Raw genomic sequence first — 21,663 nt, 5'->3', positions numbered from 1 at the left:
TTTCTGTTTACAAAAAAAAGGCATTTACTTCCACATGACGGCATCATTTATTATAGATGTCATAACATCACATAATGACCCTGACCTACTGCTACACGAAGTACGCTGCCAAGGCAGCCATCTTATCTTTGGGTTTCTTTTCCCTGCGCCCTCTGCCCCTGCCCCGCCCCCCTCGCCGTGCACCCCCACCGCGGGTCATGGAGGGGTGTCTCATGGTGGCGTGTTTGAGTTCAACCAGGTCCTGGAAGACTGGGTCGCAGAACACACAGCCGCTGTGCTGCATCTCTCCGTCAGGGAGCGGGGAGCGCGTCTTGTTGAAGTCCACCGCTACCAGGGACGCTTCACATGCCTCACAGCTCTCCTGGGCTACCTAGGAGACGAGAGGTGGGGATGGGAAGAGGGACAGAGGGGGAGGAAGGGAGTGAACACAGCAAGAGGGAAGAAAGAGTGAGAGAGAGAAAAGAGAGATGACTGTTATAATGGGCGGCAGGTAGCCTAGTGGTTAGAGTGTATAGGTGGCAGGTAGCCTAGTGGTTAGAGTGTATAGGAGGCAGGTAGCCTAGTGGTTAGAGTGTAGAGGTGGCAGGTAGCCTAGTTGTTAGAGTGTAGAGGTGGCAGTTAGCCTAGTGGTTAGAGTGTAGAGGTGGCAGGTAGCCTAGTGGTTAGAGTGTATAGGTGGCAGGTAGCCTAGTGGTTAGAGTGTAGAGGTGGCAGGTAGCCTAGTGGTTAGAGTGTAGAGGTGGCAGGTAGCCTAGTGGTTAGAGTGTAGAGGAGGCAGGTAACCTAGTTGTTAGAGTGTAGAGGTGGCAGGTAGCCTAGTGGTTAGAGTGTAGAGGGGGCAGGTAGCCTAGTGGTTAGAGTGTAGAGGTGGCAGGTAGCCTAGTGGTTAGAGTGTATAGGAGGCAGGTAGCCTAGTGGTTAGAGTGTAGAGGTGGCAGGTAGCCTAGTTGTTAGAGTGTAGAGGTGGCAGGTAGCCTAGTGGTTAGAGTGTAGAGGTGGCAGGTAGCCTAGTGGTTAGAGTGTAGAGGTGGCAGGTAGCCTAGTGGTTAGAGTGTAGAGGTGGCAGGTAGCCTAGTGGTTAGAGTGTAGAGGTGACAGGTAGCCTAGTGGTTAGAGTGTAGAGGTGGCAGGTAGCCTAGTTGTTAGAGTGAAGAGGTGGCAGGTAGCCTAGTGGTTAGAGTGTATAGGTGGCAGGTAGCCTAGTGGTTAGAGTGTATAGGTGGCAGGTAGCCTAGTTGTTAGAGTGTAGAGGTGGCAGGTAGCCTAGTGGTTAGAGTGTAGAGGTGGCAGGTAGCCTAGTGGTTAGAGTGTAGGGGCGGCAGGTAGCCTAGTGGTTAGAGTGTAGAGGTGGCAGGTAGCCTAGTGGTTAGAGTGTATAGGTGACAGGTAACCTAGTGGTTAGAGTGTAGAGGTGGCAGGTAGCCTAGTGGTTAGAGTGTAGAGGTGACAGGTAGCCTAGTGGTTAGAGTGTATAGGTGGCAGGTAGCCTAGTGGTTAGAGTGTATAGGTGGCAGGTAGCCTAGTGGTTAGAGTGTATAGGTGACAGGTAACCTAGTGGTTAGAGTGTAGAGGTGGCAGGTAGCCTAGTGGTTAGAGTGTAGAGGTGACAGGTAACCTAGTGGTTAGAGTGTAGAGGTGGCAGGTAGCCTAGTGGTTAGAGTGTAGAGGTGGCAGGTAGCCTAGTGGTTAGAGTGTAGAGGTGACAGGTAACCTAGTGGTTAGAGTGTATAGGAGGCAGGTAGCCTAGTGGTTAGAGTGTATAGGTGGCAGGTAGCCTAGTGGTTAGAGTGTAGAGGTGGCAGGTAGCCTAGTGGTTAGAGTGTAGAGGTGGCAGGTAGCCTAGTGGTTAGAGTGTAGAGGTGACAGGTAGCCTAGTGGTTAGAGTGTAGAGGGGGCAGGTAGCCTAGTGGTTAGAGTGTAGAGGTGGCAGGTAGCCTAGTGGTTAGAGTGTAGAGGTGGCAGGTAGCCTAGTGGTTAGAGTGTAGAGGTGGCAGGTAGCCTAGTGGTTAGAGTGTAGAGGTGGCAGGTAGCCTAGTGGTTAGAGTGTAGAGGTGACAGGTAGCCTAGTGGTTAGAGTGTAGAGGGGGCAGGTAGCCTAGTGGTTAGAGCATTGGGACAGTAACCAAGCTGAATCCCTGAGCTGACAAGGTAAAAAAAATCGGTCATTCTGCCCCTGAACAAAGCAATTAACCCACTGTTCCTTGGCCGTCATAGTAAATAAGAATTTGTTCTTAACTCACTTGCCTAGTTAAATAATAGAATATAAATAAAATAAAGTGTGAAAAATGCAAATGAAGTTTATAACTCTAAAGTCCTCGTCCTGCCTACCTGCACCCTGTGTGCGTGCTCAAAGAAGTGCACCATCACATTGCACCTGTTGCAGGCCATCTTCCACTTGGGGCCGGAGGTAGGGTCCAAAACCAGCACCCCGCCCTCACACTCCACACACTGACCAATACCCAGGGAGTTGAGACTGTGTTGGCAGGACGGGTGGGTGCACTCATTACATCCCATACCTGGGAGGGAGGGAGAGAGGGAGAGAGGGAGAGAGGGAGAGAGGGAGAGAGAGAGAGAGAGAGGGAGGGAGGGAGGGAGGGAGGGAGGGAGGGAGGGAGGGAGGGAGGGAGAAAAACAATGAGGAAAAGTTGGAATATCAGTTTACTTCCAGAATTGAAATTGACCTCAAACCCTATAACAACTATCAAAACAATCACTCACTCACTCACACTCACCAGCCACCCACTCACCTTTCTTCATGTCCCTGAAGGGGGGGTTGCTGAAGCAGTAGGGACAAAGGGGGTAGCTCTTTCCCCTGGATCCAGAGGTCCACAGCACCAGCTCAAACTCATCCAGTGGGCAGCGCAGCTCCTTGTACAGCTTGATGGCGCCATTCTGAGGCAGGCTGTACGTCTCATCACACCCAGCACAGTGCAGTCGGCTGGGCTTGGCCTGGGAGAACCAATCAATCATTAGCGTGCAGGATGGGCCGAGTTTGCACTTCTGGGACAATTGGTTCCACTGTACCGGGCAAGTTATATCAAACGCTCCTAAAGTAGACATACCATGAAACTGACAAGAACACACACACACGAACACTCCAACACTGATGCTCCATTCAGAGGGTGAATGGGCAAGACAAAATATTTAAGTGTCTTAGAACAGGGTATGGTAGTAAGTGCCAGGAACACTGGTTTGTGTCAAGAATTGCAACACTGCTGGGTTTTTCACACTCAACAGTTCCCCATGCGTATCAAGAACTGTCCCCCACCCAAAGGACATCCAGCCAACTTGACACATTTGTGGGAAGCACTGGAGTCAACATGGGCCTGTGGAACGCTTGACAACTTTTAGAGTCCATGCCCAGACGAGCCTGTTCTAAGGGGAAAGGGGAGGCGGTCAATACTCAATATTAGGAAGGCGTACTTAAATGTTTTATACACTCAGTGTGTAAATAATGTCTTCTCTCCTGGATGACATCATTTGTAAGACTTGTGGAACTCAATGAAATGCAAAAAAAAGCATCTAACAAAACACAAGGACACACACACAGCGACCGCACACGCACACAGCGACCGCACACAGCGACCGCGAGCGCACGCACACAGCGACCGCGAGCGCACGCACACAGCGACCGCATGCGCACACAGCGGAATTCTGATTATGCATGCATACATTGTGGATGATGACCTCGTAATAAAAGGCAGAATCTAACAAACACAAACGTGTTCACACTCCTGCGTCAATAAACGTTAGAATCACCTTTGTCAGCAATTACAGCTGTGAGTCTTTCTGGGTAAATCTCTAAGAGCTTTCCACTCCTGGATTGTACAGCATTTACCCATTATGATTTTAAAAATCTTCAAGCTCTGTCAAGTTGGTTGTTGATCATTGCTAGACACCCATTTTTAAGTCTTGCCATAGATTTTCAAGACGATTTAAGACAAAACCATAACTAGGCCACTCAGGAACATTCTAATAGATTATATGTTTTTATCAGAGATTGTCAGTTTCTGACTCAAATAAGATTCCCTCAAGGTTGCTCTGATGTCCAAAATATTCAAATTGACATTTTGTGATATGTAACTTTTAAGTTGCATGTATTTGAAACGATCTACGTTGGTCAGGCCAAAAAAGTATTTCCTGTTACCGTTTTCTATGGCTTTAGTTTTCCATGTTGGCCAATTTATATTGATGAATTCTGGAAAGCAATCCAAGGATTGTTCCATAAGGTTGTGCTTTTACGGAGTGATATTGGTTGTTGAACAATCCATTTCATTTTGTTCCATATTGTTATAGTGTTCCATATTGTTATAGTGTTCCATATCGTTATAGTGTTCCATATCGTTATAGTGTTCCATATCGTTATAGTGTTCCATATCGTTATAGTGTTCCATATCGTTATAGTGTTCCATATTGTTATAGTGTTCCATATCGTTATAGTGTTCCATATCGTTATAGTGTTCCATATCGTTATAGTGTTCCATATCGTTATAGTGTTCCATATCGTTATAGTGTTCCATATCGTTATAGTGTTCCATATCGTTATAGTGTTCCATATCGTTATAGTGTTCCATATCGTTATAGTGTTCCATATCGTTATAGTGTTCCATATCGTTATAGTGTTCCATATCGTTATAGTGTTCCATATCGTTATAGTGTTTCATATTGTTATAGTGTTCCATATTGTTATAGTGTTCCATATTGTTAACTATGAAGATGTTCATGTTCTCAGCTTTATCCTTTGAAAACCGACACGTGAAAAGATTCTGGGGACGAACATTCCTCTTTAGTGTACAGAGGGTAGTGGGAACGGCCCAGAACATCACAAGTTTCCTGCCATCCAGGACCATTACAATAGGCAGTGTCAGAGGAAGGCCCAAAAAATGATCAGAGACTCCAGTCACCCAAGTTATAGACTGTTCTCTCTGCTACCTCACGGCAAGTGGCACCAGAGCGCCAAGTGTAGGACCAAAAGGCTCCTCAACAGCTTCTGCCCCCAAGCCATAAGACTGCTGAACAATTAATCAAATCGCCACCGGACAATTTACATTGACCCCTCCCTCCCTTTTGTACACTGCTGCTACTCTCTGTTTATTATCTATGCATAGTCACTTCACCCCGACCTACATGTACAAATTACCTCAACTAGCCTGTACCCCCGCACACTGACTCGTTAGCGGTGCCCCCTGTATATAGCCTCGTTATTGTTATTCTTATTGTGTTACTTTTTATTATTACTTTTTATTTTAGTCTACTTGGTAATATTTACTTAACTCTTCTTGAACTGCACTGTTGGTTAAGGGCTTGTAAGTAAGCATTTCACAGTAAAGTCTACACTTGTATTCGGCACATGTGACAAAGTTTGATTTGTTTTGACTAAAGTGTGCAAAGCTGTCATCAAGGGTGGCTACTTTGAAGAATCTTAAATATAAAATGTGTTTTGATTTGTTTAACACTTGTTTTTGGTTACTACATTATTCCATATGTGTTTTAATGTCTTTATTATTCTACAATGTAGAACATTTTAAAAAATAAAATAAAAACCCTGGAATGAGTAGGTGTGTCCAAACTGGTACTGTATACGTCGCAAGTAAAAGTATTGGGTAGAGAGTTGATAGAAGGTTAAAATCAAGACTTGGAAAGTTCTACATCTTCCTTTTCTCTAACTTTTATTTTCTAGAAGTCTGTTATGAGCGACTATTTAAAAGAACATCTTGGGTGGGGTAATTGGTATTAGCAGAATGTTGTTGTTGTTGTTTTGGCCACCATGGTTTATTCTCCCTGTAAGATTTATGGGAAAATTATTCAATTGAATTAGATCTGCTTTCATATTGGTGAGTAATGGGATGAATATTATCTTTATATATTTGTCGTCACTTACTTTTTCAAAGTATTATAAATATAAACTGATGTTGGTACAAAATGGAGGGAAAGTTGAAGCATAACTAACAAAACTAACAGTTAACAAAAACGTATGCTTAATCCAGTATAAACTAATGTACAGAGACAAAATTCACAAATTCTAGAGCACAACGGCAGAGTCATGTCTTAAGTGTAAAACTAACAATGACTGAATAATCAATGCTTTCTGGAAGTGCTATAAAGTATGGAATTTGTGGGCGGAACTAGAAAGTTGGCTGCCAAAAGTATTACAATGTAAACTTACTTTTAAATCAGTCTGTCTGCATATTTCAAGACATGGCATTTGGGGGTTCAGTGAGATACCCAATGGGCTGGATGATTCTCTTCTCATCGCTCATCTTTAAAAAAACAGACTAAAGTCGTGGAAATCAATCAATCTGAAAAATTGAATGATTTATTATTGAAATATTGATATAGCATGGGCGACAAAGGAAAAACTAATTGATACAATTTAAGGCCATGTGGCAAACAACAATACAGGTACTAGGGATGGAGGAGTGAATGCAGGTCTGGGCAAATTAGATGTCATTGTTTACTTTTTTTATTTAACCTTTATTTAACTAGGCAAGTCACTTAAGAACAAATTAATATTTTACAATGACGGCCTAACCCGAACAAACCCTCCACTAACCCGACGACCCTAACCGATCACGGCCGGTTGTGATACAACCCAGTACCGAACCGGGGTCTGTAGTGACACCTCTAGCACTGAGATGCAGTGTCTTTAGACCGCTGCGCCACTCGGGAGCTGAACCGACAAGGTGAAAAATCTGTCGATGTGCCCTTGAGCAAGGCACTTTACTTTAATTTGCTCCAGGGCTGCCGTACTACTTTGGCTGATCCTATAAAACAACACATTTCACTGCACCTATCCAGTGTATGGACGATTAAACACCATATACACACATACAGTGCCTTCAGAAAGTATTCACACCACTTGACTTTTTCCACATTTTGTTGTGTTACATTTAGATTTTGGTCTCCAGTGCTGCGTGAGTGGGATTTTAAATGGAAGTTCTGGAACTAGGCTACCGGAGCTGACATACGGATATAATATATTGCATATAACTTCAGGGGCAGCAGGTAGCCTAGTGGTTAGAGCGTTGGGACAGTAACCGAAAGGTTGCTGGATCGAATCCCCGAGCTGACAAGGTAAAAGTCTGTCGTTCTGCCCCCGAACAAGGCAGTTATAACCCACTGTTCCCCGGTAGGCCGTCATTGTAAATAAGAATTTGTTCTTAAGTGACTTGCCTAGTTAAATAAAAGGTTACATTTTTTTAAAATAATTATCCAACCAGCGACCTTTTGATTGGATAATGGATGTATTCCCATCCTCCTTATGAGGTCATATCATGGTTTCCTCGGGCCCATCAGTCAAATCAGCCACGTGTCTTTCTGTCTCTCCCTCTGTCCTTCTCTGCCTCTACCCCTCTGTCTGTCTCCCCCGCTCTCCCCAACGTCACTAGACCGGTACAGGCCACTCTGGAGTCACGTCGTCCCATAGCAACATGCAGACGCAATCAGACTAGAACATGAGAGGGACTACCTGGTCCAATGAGAAACGCTCCTTCTTAGTTTCCCATTGCAATACGTTTTGTAACAATGTCCCCTAATGAACAGGAAGGACCCTGATGAATAATACATGCCTCCATGACTTCCTCAGTTGAAGTGGCTTCATTCATTTAAAAGCTCCCTTTTTTGGTCCCTTTCCGCCGACTGAAGGCCGCAGCTCGGCCACCGGTAGAACGGGTTACGGGGGGGGGGGTTAATGCTTGCTGGCCGCGTGTCAAGGTCTAGTGCCTTCCCGTAGAGTGGGATAAGTTGAGCCATATACAAAATGTATAATTTGACCAAATATTTACGAAGAGGTAATCTTTTCATGGAGTCTGTGAAGGAAGAAACCATATGGAAAAAGTGGTAAGCAAGTTAGGACCAAAAGAAACTGATTTTCACCAAGTCAAATGAATAGATTGTGTTTGAGAAATAAAGATAGAAAAGATTTTAAAAGGTAGTGGTAATATTTCATTCAGGCAAGAAATGTGTAGGCTGCTTAACTTACCCCATATACGGGGTAAGTTGTGACAAGAGGCCACTTTTTGGGGGGAAAGTCGTTTTCAAAACTGTAACGTTTATATGAATTCTGATTATTTCCAGGGATACACAACATCCTGTAATATCTAGAAATAAAACTATATGTTCTCTTGACGGAGTGATACTGAATGTAAATCACAACATCCTGTAATATCTAGAAATAAAACTATATGTTCCCTTGACGGAGTGATGCTGAATGCAAATAACGGCTCAACTAACGCCACTCTCCCCTACCACCAAAGTGTGTGTGTGTGTGTGTGTGTGTGTGTGTGTGTGTGTGTGTGTGTGTGTGTGTGTGTGTGTGTGTGTGTGTGTGTGTGTGTGTGTGTGTGTGGGGGGGGGGGCAGTCATCTAATTGTGGCACTTGCCTTTTCGTTGTTGAAGGCAGTCAAGAGATTTGGAACTTGACTCCTAAATGAGGTAAGTTTCCACAAAAAAAATATTTAATATTCCCTGTTTTGATTAACCCTCCTGTCCCCCTTACTGGGTAAACCTGAGTAAACCTGGGTAAACCTGTATCTATTAAGAAATAAGAGTGACACTGTATCAATGGCTAGTTGGCTACTTTCTCAAACTTTCAAATCCCAACGTAGCAGAAGAGTAACTATTAAGTCATCACTATATAATCCACATTTTGCCAAAGTAAAATAATAGTAAGCATAGCACATTATTATGTAACCAAATTAGTAGTGGCCTAGCATGGATAATAATAATAATAATTTACAGCAACATTCCAGTATGCTACTTAGCTGAAGCTTTTAGCCAAAAGCTAGCAATGCTAACATCACGCTCGTCCAACAAGTTTTACCACAGACAGACACGTCACAGGGGCTATAAAGCTGAAGCATCCTGTCGTGGAAATTCTACCCATGGGACAGTCGAAGTCAATCTTAAATGAATCATTGTATATTAACAGCAAGCTGGAGACGTCACAGTCAAACAGATGCATAAAGTACCGGTCTGAAGGGAGCTCCAACGGGGCAGTCCCGTTAGTTCCCTTATATACTGGTTACAGACACGTTATATAGGCATAGTTCATAGGGTTGGTTCAGGCATGCGTCTGGCACCATCTCCCATCTTAACTTATAGAACATATTCTGGCGTTCTGCCAGATGGTCCCAAGGAGGGGGTCATGTCGCCCCCCATATCTTTACCAAGGACAGGTGTAACCGATGTGAAATGGCTAGTTAGTTAGCGGTGGTGCGCGCTAATAGCGTTTCAATCAGTGACGTCACTCGCTCTGAGACTTGAAGTAGGGTTTCCCCTTGCGTTGCAAGGGCCGTGGCTTTTGTGGCGCGATGGGTAACGATGCTTCGTGGGGTGTCAGTTGTTGATGTGTGCAAGGGTCCCTGGTTCGAGCCCAGGTTGGGGCGAAGAGAGGGACGGAACCTACACTGTTACACCGGCAAGAACCAAGGATTATTTATGACACGAAAGACAAGATTAACATTTTCAAGGCGGTCTCTTCACACGATATAGAATGTTTTCTCACCACCAAATATGGTAGTGAGAGGAAGTCCAGTCGCGTGAAATGGGATAGGATGGAACTAGGTAAAACTGGGCCAAGATTCACATTCTCATTGATTAAACATCTGATCTCAATAAATGTTTCTGTTCCCAAAACTAAAATCTGTAAGGAACACAGTGTGCTAAGTTTAATAGAAAAGAAAATGTGTTGTTTAGAAGGAATGCAAGGTCAAATTGAGTTCACTTTACAGAGGAGGCATTCCCTAACGGATATATGTAAATACATGCTACAACGCGCCAATAGCATCTCGCTAGCTTGTACTTGGCATTGCCTACCTCCTTTCCGCGTTCTGCCCACTATGCTTCATTTGCTCCCACTGTAAAACGACAGAGATGAACTATCTTGGGTTAGTTAAAAATATCTTTGCTTTTACCATCCCTGACCTAGCCTATGGCCTAGGGTTAATGAGACACTGGTAACCACTAGACTGGCTTACTACTGCTCTTTAATTACTTGTTACATTTATTTCTTATTCTTATCCGTATTTTTTTAAACTGCATTGTTGGTCAGGGGCTCGTAAGTAAGCATTTCACTGTAAGGTCTACTACACCTGTTGTATTCAGCATTTCACTGTAAGGTCTACTACACCTGTTGTATTCAGCATTTCACTGTAAGGTCTACTACACCTGTTGTATTCAGCATTTCACTGTAAGGTCTACTACACCTGTTGTATTCAGCATTTCACTGTAAGGTCTACTACACCTGTTGTATTCAGCATTTCACTGTGAGGTCTACTACACCTGTTGTATTCAGCATTTCACTGTAAGGTCTACACCTGCTGACTGGCAGGCTCTCTGACTGACTGGATGGCTGGCAGGCTCTCTGACTGACTGGATGGCTGGCAGGCTCTCTGACTGACTGGATGGCTGGCAGGCTCTCTGACTGACTGGCAGGCTCTCTGACTGACTGGATGGCTGGCAGGCTCTCTGACTGACTGGATGGCTGGCAGGCTCTCTGACTGACTGGCTGGCTGGCAGGATCTCTGACTGACTGGCTGGCTGGCAGGATCTCTGACTGGCTGGCTGGCAGGATCTCTGACTGGCTGGCTGGCAGGATCTCTGACTGGCTGGCTGGCAGGATCTCTGACTGGCAGGATCTCTGACTGGCTGGCAGGATCTCTGACTGACTGGATGGCTGGCAGGCTCTCTGACTGACTGGCAGGCTCTCTGACTGACTGGATGGCTGGCAGGCTCTCTGACTGACTGGCAGGCTCTCTGACTGACTGGATGGCTGGCAGGCTCTCTGACTGACTGGATGGCTGGCAGGCTCTCTGACTGACTGGATGGCTGGCAGGATCTCTGACTGACTGGATGGCTGGCAGGATCTCTGACTGGCTGGCTGGCAGGATCTCTGACTGGCAGGATCTCTGACTGGCTGGCAGGATCTCTGACTGACTGGATGGCTGGCAGGCTCTCTGACTGACTGGCAGGCTCTCTGACTGACTGGATGGCTGGCAGGCTCTCTGACTGACTGGATGGCTGGCAGGCTCTCTGACTGACTGGATGGCTGGCAGGATCTCTGACTGGCTGGCTGGCAGGATCTCTGACTGACTGGATGGCTGGCAGGATCTCTGACTGGCTGGCTGGCAGGATCTCTGACTGGCAGGATCTCTGACTGGCTGGCTGGCAGGATCTCTGACTGGCTGGCTGGCAGGATCTCTGACTGGCTGGCTGGCAGGATCTCTGACTGGCAGGATCTCTGACTGGCAGGATCTCTGACTGGCAGGATCTCTGACTGGCTGGCTGGCAGGATCTCTGACTGGCAGGATCTCTGACTGGCAGGATCTCTGACTGGCAGGATCTCTGACTGGCAGGATCTCTGACTGGCAGGATCTCTGACTGGCAGGATCTCTGACTGGCTGGATCTCTGACTGGCAAGTTTGTGATGTTTTTCAATGAGGGGACAAACTCAATAGGGGGGACAACTTGGAGGGGGGGGGGGGGTGATAGAGAGCGGGAGAGATGAGAGGTAGAGAGAGGGAAAAGAGGGAGAGAGAGAAGAGAGGTAGAGAGACCTACTTTGGTGGCAGGATGTTTATGTTAAAGTCAAGGGAAGTGTCTCCATGGTTGCACCGTTACAATGCAGAAAACCCCTAGTCTGCAGCAGCCCAAACCGTTCAAAACCAAATACCGATTTTACCAGAGCTACATTTTTTTTTTTTATAGCACGGATTTGCGGGACGCTCTTAAAGGGGTACACACAAAGTAATCATCATGAGTAAGGAACTATGGAAATAGTTCAAATAAACCATTTAAATCGATAAAAAAAGGTTTGTCATGGAAATCTTCTTTACAGTGTCCTTTAAATCCTACGTATTATTATGATGTATAATTATTAAAATAGATGATTAGCAGTATTGATCAGATGGTGATTAGCAGTATTGATCAGATGGTGATTAGCAGTACAGATCAGATGGTGATTAGCAGTATAGATCAGATGGTGATTAGCAGTATAGATCAGATGGTGATTAGCAGTATTGATCAGATGGTGATTAGCAGTATTGATCAGATGGTGATTAGCAGTATTGATCAGATGGTGATTAGCAGTATAGATCAGATGGTGATTAGCAGTATAGATCAGATGGTGATTAGCAGTATAGATCAGATGGTGATTAGCAGTATAGATGGTGATTATCAGTATTGATCAGATGGTGATTATCAGTATTGATCAGATGGTGATTAGCAGTATAGATCAGATGGTGATTAGCAGTATTGATCAGATGGTGATTAGCAGTATTGATCAGATGGTGATTAGCAGTATAGATCAGATGGTGATTAGCAGTATTGATCAGATGGTGATTAGCAGTATAGATCAGATGGTGATTAGCAGTATAGATCAGATGGTGATTAGCAGTATAGATCAGATGGTGATTAGCAGTATAGATGGTGATTATCAGTATTGATCAGATGGTGATTATCAGTATTGATCAGATGGTGATTAGCAGTACAGATCAGATGGTGATTAGCAGTACAGATCAGATGGTGATTAGCAGTACAGATCAGATGGTGATTAGCAGTACAGATCAGATGGTGATTAGCAGTATAGATCAGATGGTGATTAGCAGTATAGATCAGATGGTGATTAGCAGTATTGATCAGATGGTGATTAGCAGTATTGATCAGATGGTGATTAGCAGTACAGATCAGATGGTGATTAGCAGTACAGATCAGATGGTGATTAGCAGTACAGATCAGATGGTGATTAGCAGTATAGATCAGATGGTGATTAGCAGTATAGATCAGATGGTGATTAGCAGTATAGATCAGATGGTGATTAGCAGTATTGATCATATGGTGATTAGCAGTATAGATCAGATGGTGATTAGCAGTACAGATCAGATGGTGATTAGCAGTATAGATCAGATGGTGATTAGCAGTATAGATCAGATGGTGATTAGCAGTACAGATCAGATGGTGATTAGCAGTATTGATCAGATGGTGATTAGCAGTATTTATCATATGGTGATTAGCAGTTTTGATCAGATGGTGATTAGCAGTATAGATCAGATGGTGATTAGCAGTACAGATCAGATGGTGATTAGCAGTACAGATCAGATGAGATGGAGGTTGACCCAGTGACCTTTTGTTGTTGTTTTGTAACACTGACCTGAATGTACTTCATGAAGCGATGGCACTTGCCGCAGCGAGACAGGGGCTTGCCGGTGGCAGCGATGGGAGAGAACGTCACCTCCATGAGCTCGTCCATACCTACAGGACAGAGACATGGGTAGTTTATGCCGTCCATTAGCTAGTTCATACCTAGAGGACACAGAGACATGGGTAGTTTATGCCGTCCATTAGCTAGTTCATACCTACAGGACAGAGACATGGGTAGTTTATGCCGTCCATTAGCTAGTTCATACCTAGAGGACAGAGACATGGGTAGTTTATGCCGTCCATTAGCTAGTTCATACCTACAGGACAGAGACATGGGTAGTTTATGCCGTCCATTAGCTAGTTCATACCTACAGGACAGAGACATGGGTAGTTTATGCCGTCCATTAGCTAGTTCATACCTAGAGGACAGAGACATGGGTAGTTTATGCCGTCCATTAGCTAGTTCATACCTACAGGACAGAGACATGGGTAGTTTATGCCGTCCATTAGCTAGTTCATACCTAGAGGACAGAGACATGGGTAGTTTATGCCGTCCATTAGCTAGTTCATACCTACAGGACAGAGACATGGGTAGTTTATGCCGTCCATTAGCTAGTTCATACCTAGAGGACACAGAGACATGGGTAGTTTATGCTGTCCATTAGCTAGTTCATACCTACAGGACAGAGACATGGGTCGTTTATGCTGTCCATTAGCTAGTTCATACCTACCTACCTATTTACTAAATTACAGTAGAGTATTTACTAAATTACAGTAGAGTATTTACTAAATTACAGTAGAGTATTTACTAAATTACAGTAGAGTATTTACTAAATTACAGTAGAGTATTTACTAAATTACAGTAGAGTATTTACTAAATTACAGTATATGTGGTTATGTTTTTCTTTGCTTTTCAATCACTATTCCCATCCGAGAGCACCTGTGGGTTTTTTGGGATACCTGAAGCGCTCCTGCTAGTTCTTTTTCAAATGGAACTTCCTGTTGAAGTGAGTGTGTTTGTGTGTGAGTGTGTTGTACTCACTAGCGATGGTGTCAAAGAAGTAGTGGAACTTCCTCTTGAAGATGTCCAGTGTGTGTTGCAGAACCTGTTGGTAGTTGGCCTTGCCCTGAGCAATCAGGTTGAGCTGTTTCTCTACTGCACCTCGGATGGTAGGCAGCACCAGCTCAGCATCTACACAAACATTGCGGGGTAAATACACACAAATGCATGCGAGGACATATGGATACACATCGCCAAGAACATACATGAAAACATGTCCATTCTAACTTGTGCTAATGACAAATACAGGGTCCACCTGCAAGTGTGATGAGTGTTAAAGTTAGTACTGACCTGTCTTGTAGAATATGTGCACCAGGACGATGCTCACACACACACACACACACCTGTCTTGTAATATCCATGCACCAGGACGATGCCCAGGTTGGTGGGTTTGAGCTTGCGTCCGTTCTCCACCGTCACATAATTCCTCTGAGAGATGTTGTTGATATGGACCGGGATGCTGGCGTCAGTACCTAGAGGGAGGGTTGGGGACACATTATTCCACCATGAACTTATTCCTAGACAGACACCTGCAGTGACATAATATGAATCAAAAACCCACAGAGCCTCAACCCCACGCACGCACACGCACACGCACACACACACGCACGCACGCACACACACACACACACACACACACACACACACACACACACGCACACGCACACGCACACGCACACACACACCTATGCCGTGTTTCTCCATCAGTGTGATGAGGTCGGCCTCAGTAAGGTAGTCTGGAGGGCAGGTCTGTCTCTCCACTAGTTTAATCTCCTCCACTGTGAAGACATCTCCCCTCTCACACACTGGCATGGCCTCCTCTAGAGGGATACCCAGCCACGGCATCACCTCCGTAAAGCCTGAGTACCAGTCACAACAAACATTTAGACACATCTATTAGCATTATAAATAAATAGTACCATTTATAAAGCATTTCAACTATAGCTTAACATTTAGTATCACTTATAAAGCATTTAGACTACAGCTTATTAACATTTAGTATCACTTATAAAGCATTTAGACTACAGATTATTAACATTTAGTATCCCTTATATAAAGCATTTAGAAGGATTTATAATATCTTATTCACAAAAATGGCAACACTAATTGGTTGGTTGATTGACCTTTAATAGTCATGTGTATCAGAAAATATTTCTCAGCATAACAATATTAGGAAACAAGACCAGAGGACAAGAGGACAACAACAACAGTAAACAACAACAGTAAACAACAACAGGACCTCACCAGGTGATATGAGTGTCTTCCCACTGCAGGAGAAACCCTCGGAGGCGATGGTGAAGGAGATGGTTGTCTGCAGGTACTTACAGTCCTGACTCACCGTGGCGATGAAGTGACGCACGATGTACTCATACAGACGCCACCCGTCACTTCCTGTTGGAGAGACAGGCAGTTGGTGTGTTCATTAGGTACCAAACAGAAGAAAACAGACTGAAACAGGAAGGCACTACATGGACTTAAGAAACACACATTTTCCAGTATGAAACACTCATTTTAATTTTCCTTTACAGTTACAGGAAAACCCACCTCAATCTTCTGAAAAAACTGGGATGTTTTTATTTTTAAGTGGCACAATTACACAATTTATTTATACTAGACACACCAGAACGGCTTTCCAAGAGGTTGAGTGTTCCTGAATGGTACAGTCTCAGTCCTGACTTAAACTAGCTTGAAAATCAGAGACAAGGTTTGAATATTGCTGTCCATCAATAAAATACATTTTGAAACATCTTGCCCTAAAAGTTTGTTGAATCTTAAAAATGATTCCACCAGGTACTAACTCTGGGGTGTTTCCGCCAGGTACTAACTCTGGGGTGTTTCCGCCAGGTACTAACTCTGGGGTGTTTCCGCCAGGTACTAACTCTGGGGTGTTTCCGCCAGGTACTAACTCTGGGGTGAAAACATACACAATCAAGACAACTTCATTTTTCAAAAAAAAGAAAACATTTTGGCGGGGGTAATATAACAAATTATAATCTTTCACTTTGGAAATGTGCGGTAGGTTGTGTACATTGAATGGTAAGGGACATCTCATGACCTAGACATGAGATGCCTGTTCATTAGGCTCCAAATGGAAGGAAACAGACTGAAACAGGGAGGGACTACCTCAACCAATTGTCCAATATGAAATGCTCATTTCCGTTTCGCATTGCAAAAAATTTTTTCCAAGGACGTGCCTTAATGAACATGATCCTGGCGGAGAATGGAAAGTGATGGGGGAAGCTAACATAAGGAATCGAAGGACAGGAGGAGAAATCAAAAGGAAGATATGTAGATATAGCAGGTGAAACATGACATGTTACAAGGTAGCCTGGTCCATAATCTGTTTGTGCTGGAGTCGGCAATAGTAAGGAAACACAAGCAGATGTTACCAGGCTAGTTTCAAGGTGCCACTACCCACCTAGCTCTCCTTCGGAGGCAGCCCTCATGGGGGTGATGGGAGGGTGATCTCCTGCGTCAGCTCCTTTCCTGGGACGGTTCAGTCCCTCTGACAGCAGAGCCTTCACCTAGAGGGGGATAGACCACGTCAAGGCTAGTTTTTATAGTCTCAATGTAGGCTTGCAGCTCTGGGATCAGTTTCACTGTATTGGCTGGTTTTCATAGAGCCTCAACGTAGGCTTAATAATGTACTATTAATGTACTATTAATGTACTATTAATGTACTATTAATGTACTAATAATGTACTATTAATGTACTATTAATGTACTATTAATGTACTATTAATGTACTATTAATGTACTATTAATGTACTAATAATGTACTAATAATGTACTATTAATGTACTAATAATGTACTATTAACTTTCAAATGGCATCATCAGGGAGAGTATGCATGAATAATCTGAATGTATCACATTTTGGAGAATCAATCAGTCCGTGTGTGTGTGTGTGCGTGTCCGTATTGTCAGATGCTTTTCGCTAGATTTTGAATTTATTGCGAGGTAACTTCCAAATTAGGTAATTCAGGGCAGTATGCAATAACAATAACCTGAATTCACCACATGTTGAGCATTAATCAGTGTGAGTCCTTGTCTATTTGATAGGTTTGTCTTCTTGTTAGAGTATGCATGTTTCATCTGTCTGTGTGTGTGTGTGTGTGTATGTGTATGTGTATGTGTATGTGTATGTGTGTGTGTGTGTGTGTGTGTGTGCGCGCGCGAATGTCGGTGTGTGTACATGTCTTTGTATCGGTGTGTGTACATGTCTTTGTATCGGTGTGTGTACATGTCTTTGTATCGGTGTGTGTACATGTCTTTGTATCGGTGTGTGTACATGTCTTTGTATCGGTGTGTGTACATGTCTTTGTATCGGTGTGTGTACATGTCTTTGTATCGGTGTGTGTACATGTCTTTGTATCGGTGTGTGTACATGTCTTTGTATCGGTGTGTGTACATGTCTTTGTATCGGTGTGTGTACATGTCTTTGTATCGGTGTGTGTACATGTCTTTGTATCGGTGTGTGTACATGTCTTTGTATCGGTGTGTGTACATGTCTTTGTATCGGTGTGTGTACATGTCTTTGTATCGGTGTGTGTACATGTCTTTGTATCGGTGTGTGTACATGTCTTTGTATCGGTGTGTGTACATGTCTTTGTATCGGTGTGTGTACATGTCTTTGTATCGGTGTGTGTACATGTCTTTGTATCGGTGTGTGTACATGTCTTTGTATCGGTGTGTGTACATGTCTTTGTATCGGTGTGTGTACATGTCTTTGTATCGGTGTGTGTACATGTCTTTGTATCGGTGTGTGTACATGTCTTTGTATCGGTGTGTGTACATGTCTTTGTATCGGTGTGTGTACATGTCTTTGTATCGGTGTGTGTACATGTCTTTGTATCGGTGTGTGTACATGTCTTTGTATCGGTGTGTGTACATGTCTTTGTATCGGTGTGTGTACATGTCTTTGTATCGGTGTGTGTACATGTCTTTGTATCGGTGTGTGTACATGTCTTTGTATCGGTGTGTGTACATGTCTTTGTATCGGTGTGTGTACATGTCTTTGTATCGGTGTGTGTACATGTCTTTGTATCGGTGTGTGTACATGTCTTTGTATCGGTGTGTGTACATGTCTTTGTATCGGTGTGTGTACATGTCTTTGTATCGGTGTGTGTACATGTCTTTGTATCGGTGTGTGACCTCCTCAGTCTCAGACTGCTTCCTGATTCTCCGCCAGTCTCCTAAAGTTCACACACTTTCTCCAGCCAATGCTCACATCAATCTTATGCTTTTAGAATCTACGACGCTGAGTTTGCAAGTGCACACTTCTGGAATAAGAGTTGGAGAATAGGGGAAGCACGCAGCCTCGGTCTCGCTCTGCTCTCACCTCCTGAGCCCAGAATGGGTTGTTAGCCTGCTGTCTGAGTGTCCCCTTCAGGTCAAAGTTGTCGTGGTAGTGGTTGGTCTCAGTACGAGGGTAGCTGATATAACCCTGGGTGTACAGACGCTCTGCTATCTGCATGGTGTGCTGTGGACCCATACCTAAAATGGAAGAGAACACAGCACCTTCAATTCAGACAGCCTTCAGAGGACCAGTTGTAATACTTTTGTGCCATCCTTGATGATTGTGAATGCAGTGTATCCACTTCTGAATGGCTTCTGGTTCAATGGCTGAATGGCTTGACTACTGGTTCAAAAGCTAAATGGCTTGACTACTGGTTCAATAGCTACATGGCTTGACTACTGGTTCAATAGCTACATGGCTTGACTACTGGTTCAATAGCTACATGGCTTGACTACTGGTTCAATAGCTAAATGGCTTGACTACTGGTTCAATGGCTGAATGGCTTGACTACTGGTTCAATAGCTAAATGGCTTGACTACTGGTTCAATAGCTAAATGGCTTGACTACTGGTTCAATAGCTACATGGCTTGACTACTGGTTCAATGGCTGAATGGCTTGACTACTGGTTCAATGGCTGAATGGCTTGACTACTGGTTCAATGGCTGAATGGCTTGACTACTGGTTCAATGGCTGAATGGCTTGACTACTGGTTCAATGGCTGAATGGCTTGACTACTGGTTCAATGGCTGAATGGCTTGACTACTGGTTCAATAGCTAAATGGCTTGACTACTGGCTGAATGGCTTGACTACTGGCTGAATGGCTTGACTACTGGCTGAATGGCTTGACTACTGGCTGAATGGCTTGACTACTGGCTGACTGGCTTGACTACTGGCTGACTGGCTTGACTACTGGCTGACTGGCTTGACTACTGGCTGACTGGCTTGACTACTGGCTGACTGGCTTGACTACTTGCTGAATGGCTTGACTACTGGCTGAATGGCTTGACTACTGGCTGAATGGCTTGACTACTGGCTGAATGGCTTGACTACTGGCTGAATGGCTTGACTACTGGCTTGACTACTGGCTGACTGGCTTGACTACTTGCTGAATGGATGCTAATGTCTGTGCTGTGATTGGTGGTCTCACCTAGAGAGGAGCTGGCCACTCGGAGCATCTCCACGGTGTTCAAGGCCAGAGGTCTCTGCTTGGCCTTCTCCTTCTTACTCACCGACTCCACCTTCAGGACGGGAAGACAACTACACCTTTCATAAAGGCACTTTTTGACAGCGTTTACACAGGCAGCCCAATTCTGATCTTTTGACGAATCATATCAGATATTTTGCCCAGAATTGGACCAAAGATCAGAATTTGGCTGCCTGTGTAAACACACACCATTGAGTGTGGATGAAGTGGCTTCTTAAGTTGTGGCCTCTGGCCAAGTCACCCTTACAAAAGAGGAGTTTAACCTCAAGGGTCTTTACTAAGTACCTGTGTTACATCAGAGAGAGGAAGGAGAGAGTAGGGCAGTGACGGTCATGAAATGTTGTCAGTCGGTGATTGTCAAGCAAATAACTGCCGGTCTCATTGTAACTGACCGTTAATTAACATAAACCTTTTTAGCATCTCCTGGCTTCCACATATAGCCTACAAGCCACTGATATAGACCTTTGGAACATCTACATTTGAAAAAGTCTAATAAATCCATGTAATATAGTCTACACCTTCACAATAAATCCATTATTTATTTTAGACAGGTCTAAAGAGACACGATATGAAGAAAATGTAGTCTATTTCAGAAAAACATAATATCATACTCTGAGTTGTCCTTATGTTAGGTCCTGATCTGGCTATGTCATATGGCTGTGGGCTACACTAGTTCATTTAGCAGACAAGATTGGCTTAGAATTCCATGGCATTATTCTTCATTATTTTATAGTATGAAGAACACAATTTAACATAGCTGAATAAAATAGAAAGGATATTTTCTCCAAACAATTTGAGGGAGTGCGCACACGCAGCTATTCTGTATTGAGCGTTTAACAAAGAAACAGTTGCTACTAAATACTTAATTTAGAGTTATTTATTCAACTTTAGTTGTGAAACAAACGTTGGCCTATATATATTTGATTTTTAATACATTCTAAGGCTGTATGATGGGACTCTAATGATGATTTTTTTAAAGTCTCAAGCTGCACACACTTCATCAGTCTCTCATTCACAATTTGACAAGCACTTGATAATATTATCACCAGGCCTCGAATTTCCCAGCTGCAAACCCCTTTGTGTGGCTGCAATGCCACCAAAAAAATATATATACTTTTGCGGCCAAAGTTGCCTTTGTGCCCCTGGGCTAAATATAATAATGATAGTTCCCTTCTCCCGGCTGCCCTGCTCCGAAGCACCTCTCATTCACATGACTTGCTCAGACGTAGCCAATGCCTGTCACGTTATCAGGTTCATCTGACAGGCATTACAGCTAAGAAGTAGGCTACAAGTGAATGAAGACAGACACATCAGGGACACAAGTGCGCTCGTCTCTCTTATCGAATTCTGAGGCGCATATAGAAGATGTTAGAACTGTCCAAATTTACTTTTCGTCAGCCAATAAGATGAGTAGGTCTAACAAACAGGAAATGCACCAGCCTATGCAAATCCACTATCCCCCATAATACAAAAATTGACCTATGCTATTGGACAACTTGGCCAAAAGTGTCCTTTTGGTCAACTTGTCCATCTATGTCTGTCTGTACAATAAATAAATATTCCAAACATACTCTGGGACAGTTGTGGGATGCAATAGATCCCAAATTAATACAACCATTCGCATCAACAAAAATAAACTTTTAAAAGCAATGAGGCTGATGCAACAGATCAGAACATTTAGCTTAAAATGTTATAAGACTGGCAATGCACACACGGCAGGCAGTAAGTAAGCTATAAGCACAAATGTTCCAAAATGCAATCAATTAGCTGGAAAACACTGTTCTCGAAAGTGCGAATGCAAATGGGATTATTCATGTAATAATGTGTTATTAAAAAGGTGAATTTTTATGGTGAACATTTTCTTCCCCAAACTTGAAGCTCATGCGCAGCCTATGTATGCCAGTTAGGCTCTACACCAGTTATAAAACAGATTAGTTATTTGGCCACTTTAGTTGTGTCAGA

The 21,663-nt window shown here is 43.8% G+C and overlaps 1 protein-coding gene across 1 annotated transcript in view; it reads right to left on the bottom strand.

Annotated features, from left to right (window-relative positions):
* The window catches only part of top3b (DNA topoisomerase III beta), a 34,169-nt gene continuing 12,506 nt past the window's right edge, over positions 1–21,663 (bottom strand). The window contains 11 exon segments of the mRNA NM_001173932.1: positions 1–370; positions 2,329–2,516; positions 2,748–2,949; positions 13,148–13,248; positions 14,180–14,329; positions 14,542–14,670; positions 14,884–15,057; positions 15,443–15,589; positions 16,617–16,722; positions 18,539–18,693; positions 19,645–19,735. Coding sequence (NP_001167403.1) covers positions 92–370; positions 2,329–2,516; positions 2,748–2,949; positions 13,148–13,248; positions 14,180–14,329; positions 14,542–14,670; positions 14,884–15,057; positions 15,443–15,589; positions 16,617–16,722; positions 18,539–18,693; positions 19,645–19,735 — 1,722 coding nt within the window. The 3' untranslated portion in view covers positions 1–91.

The sequence above is a fragment of the Salmo salar genome, chromosome 24 (genome assembly GCF_965601325.2).
Source record: "Salmo salar chromosome 24, fSalSal1, whole genome shotgun sequence".
NCBI classification, from domain to species: domain Eukaryota; kingdom Metazoa; phylum Chordata; class Actinopteri; order Salmoniformes; family Salmonidae; genus Salmo; species Salmo salar.
Note: the sequence above shows the minus strand (reverse complement) of the source record. Positions and strands in the feature narration are given on the sequence as shown.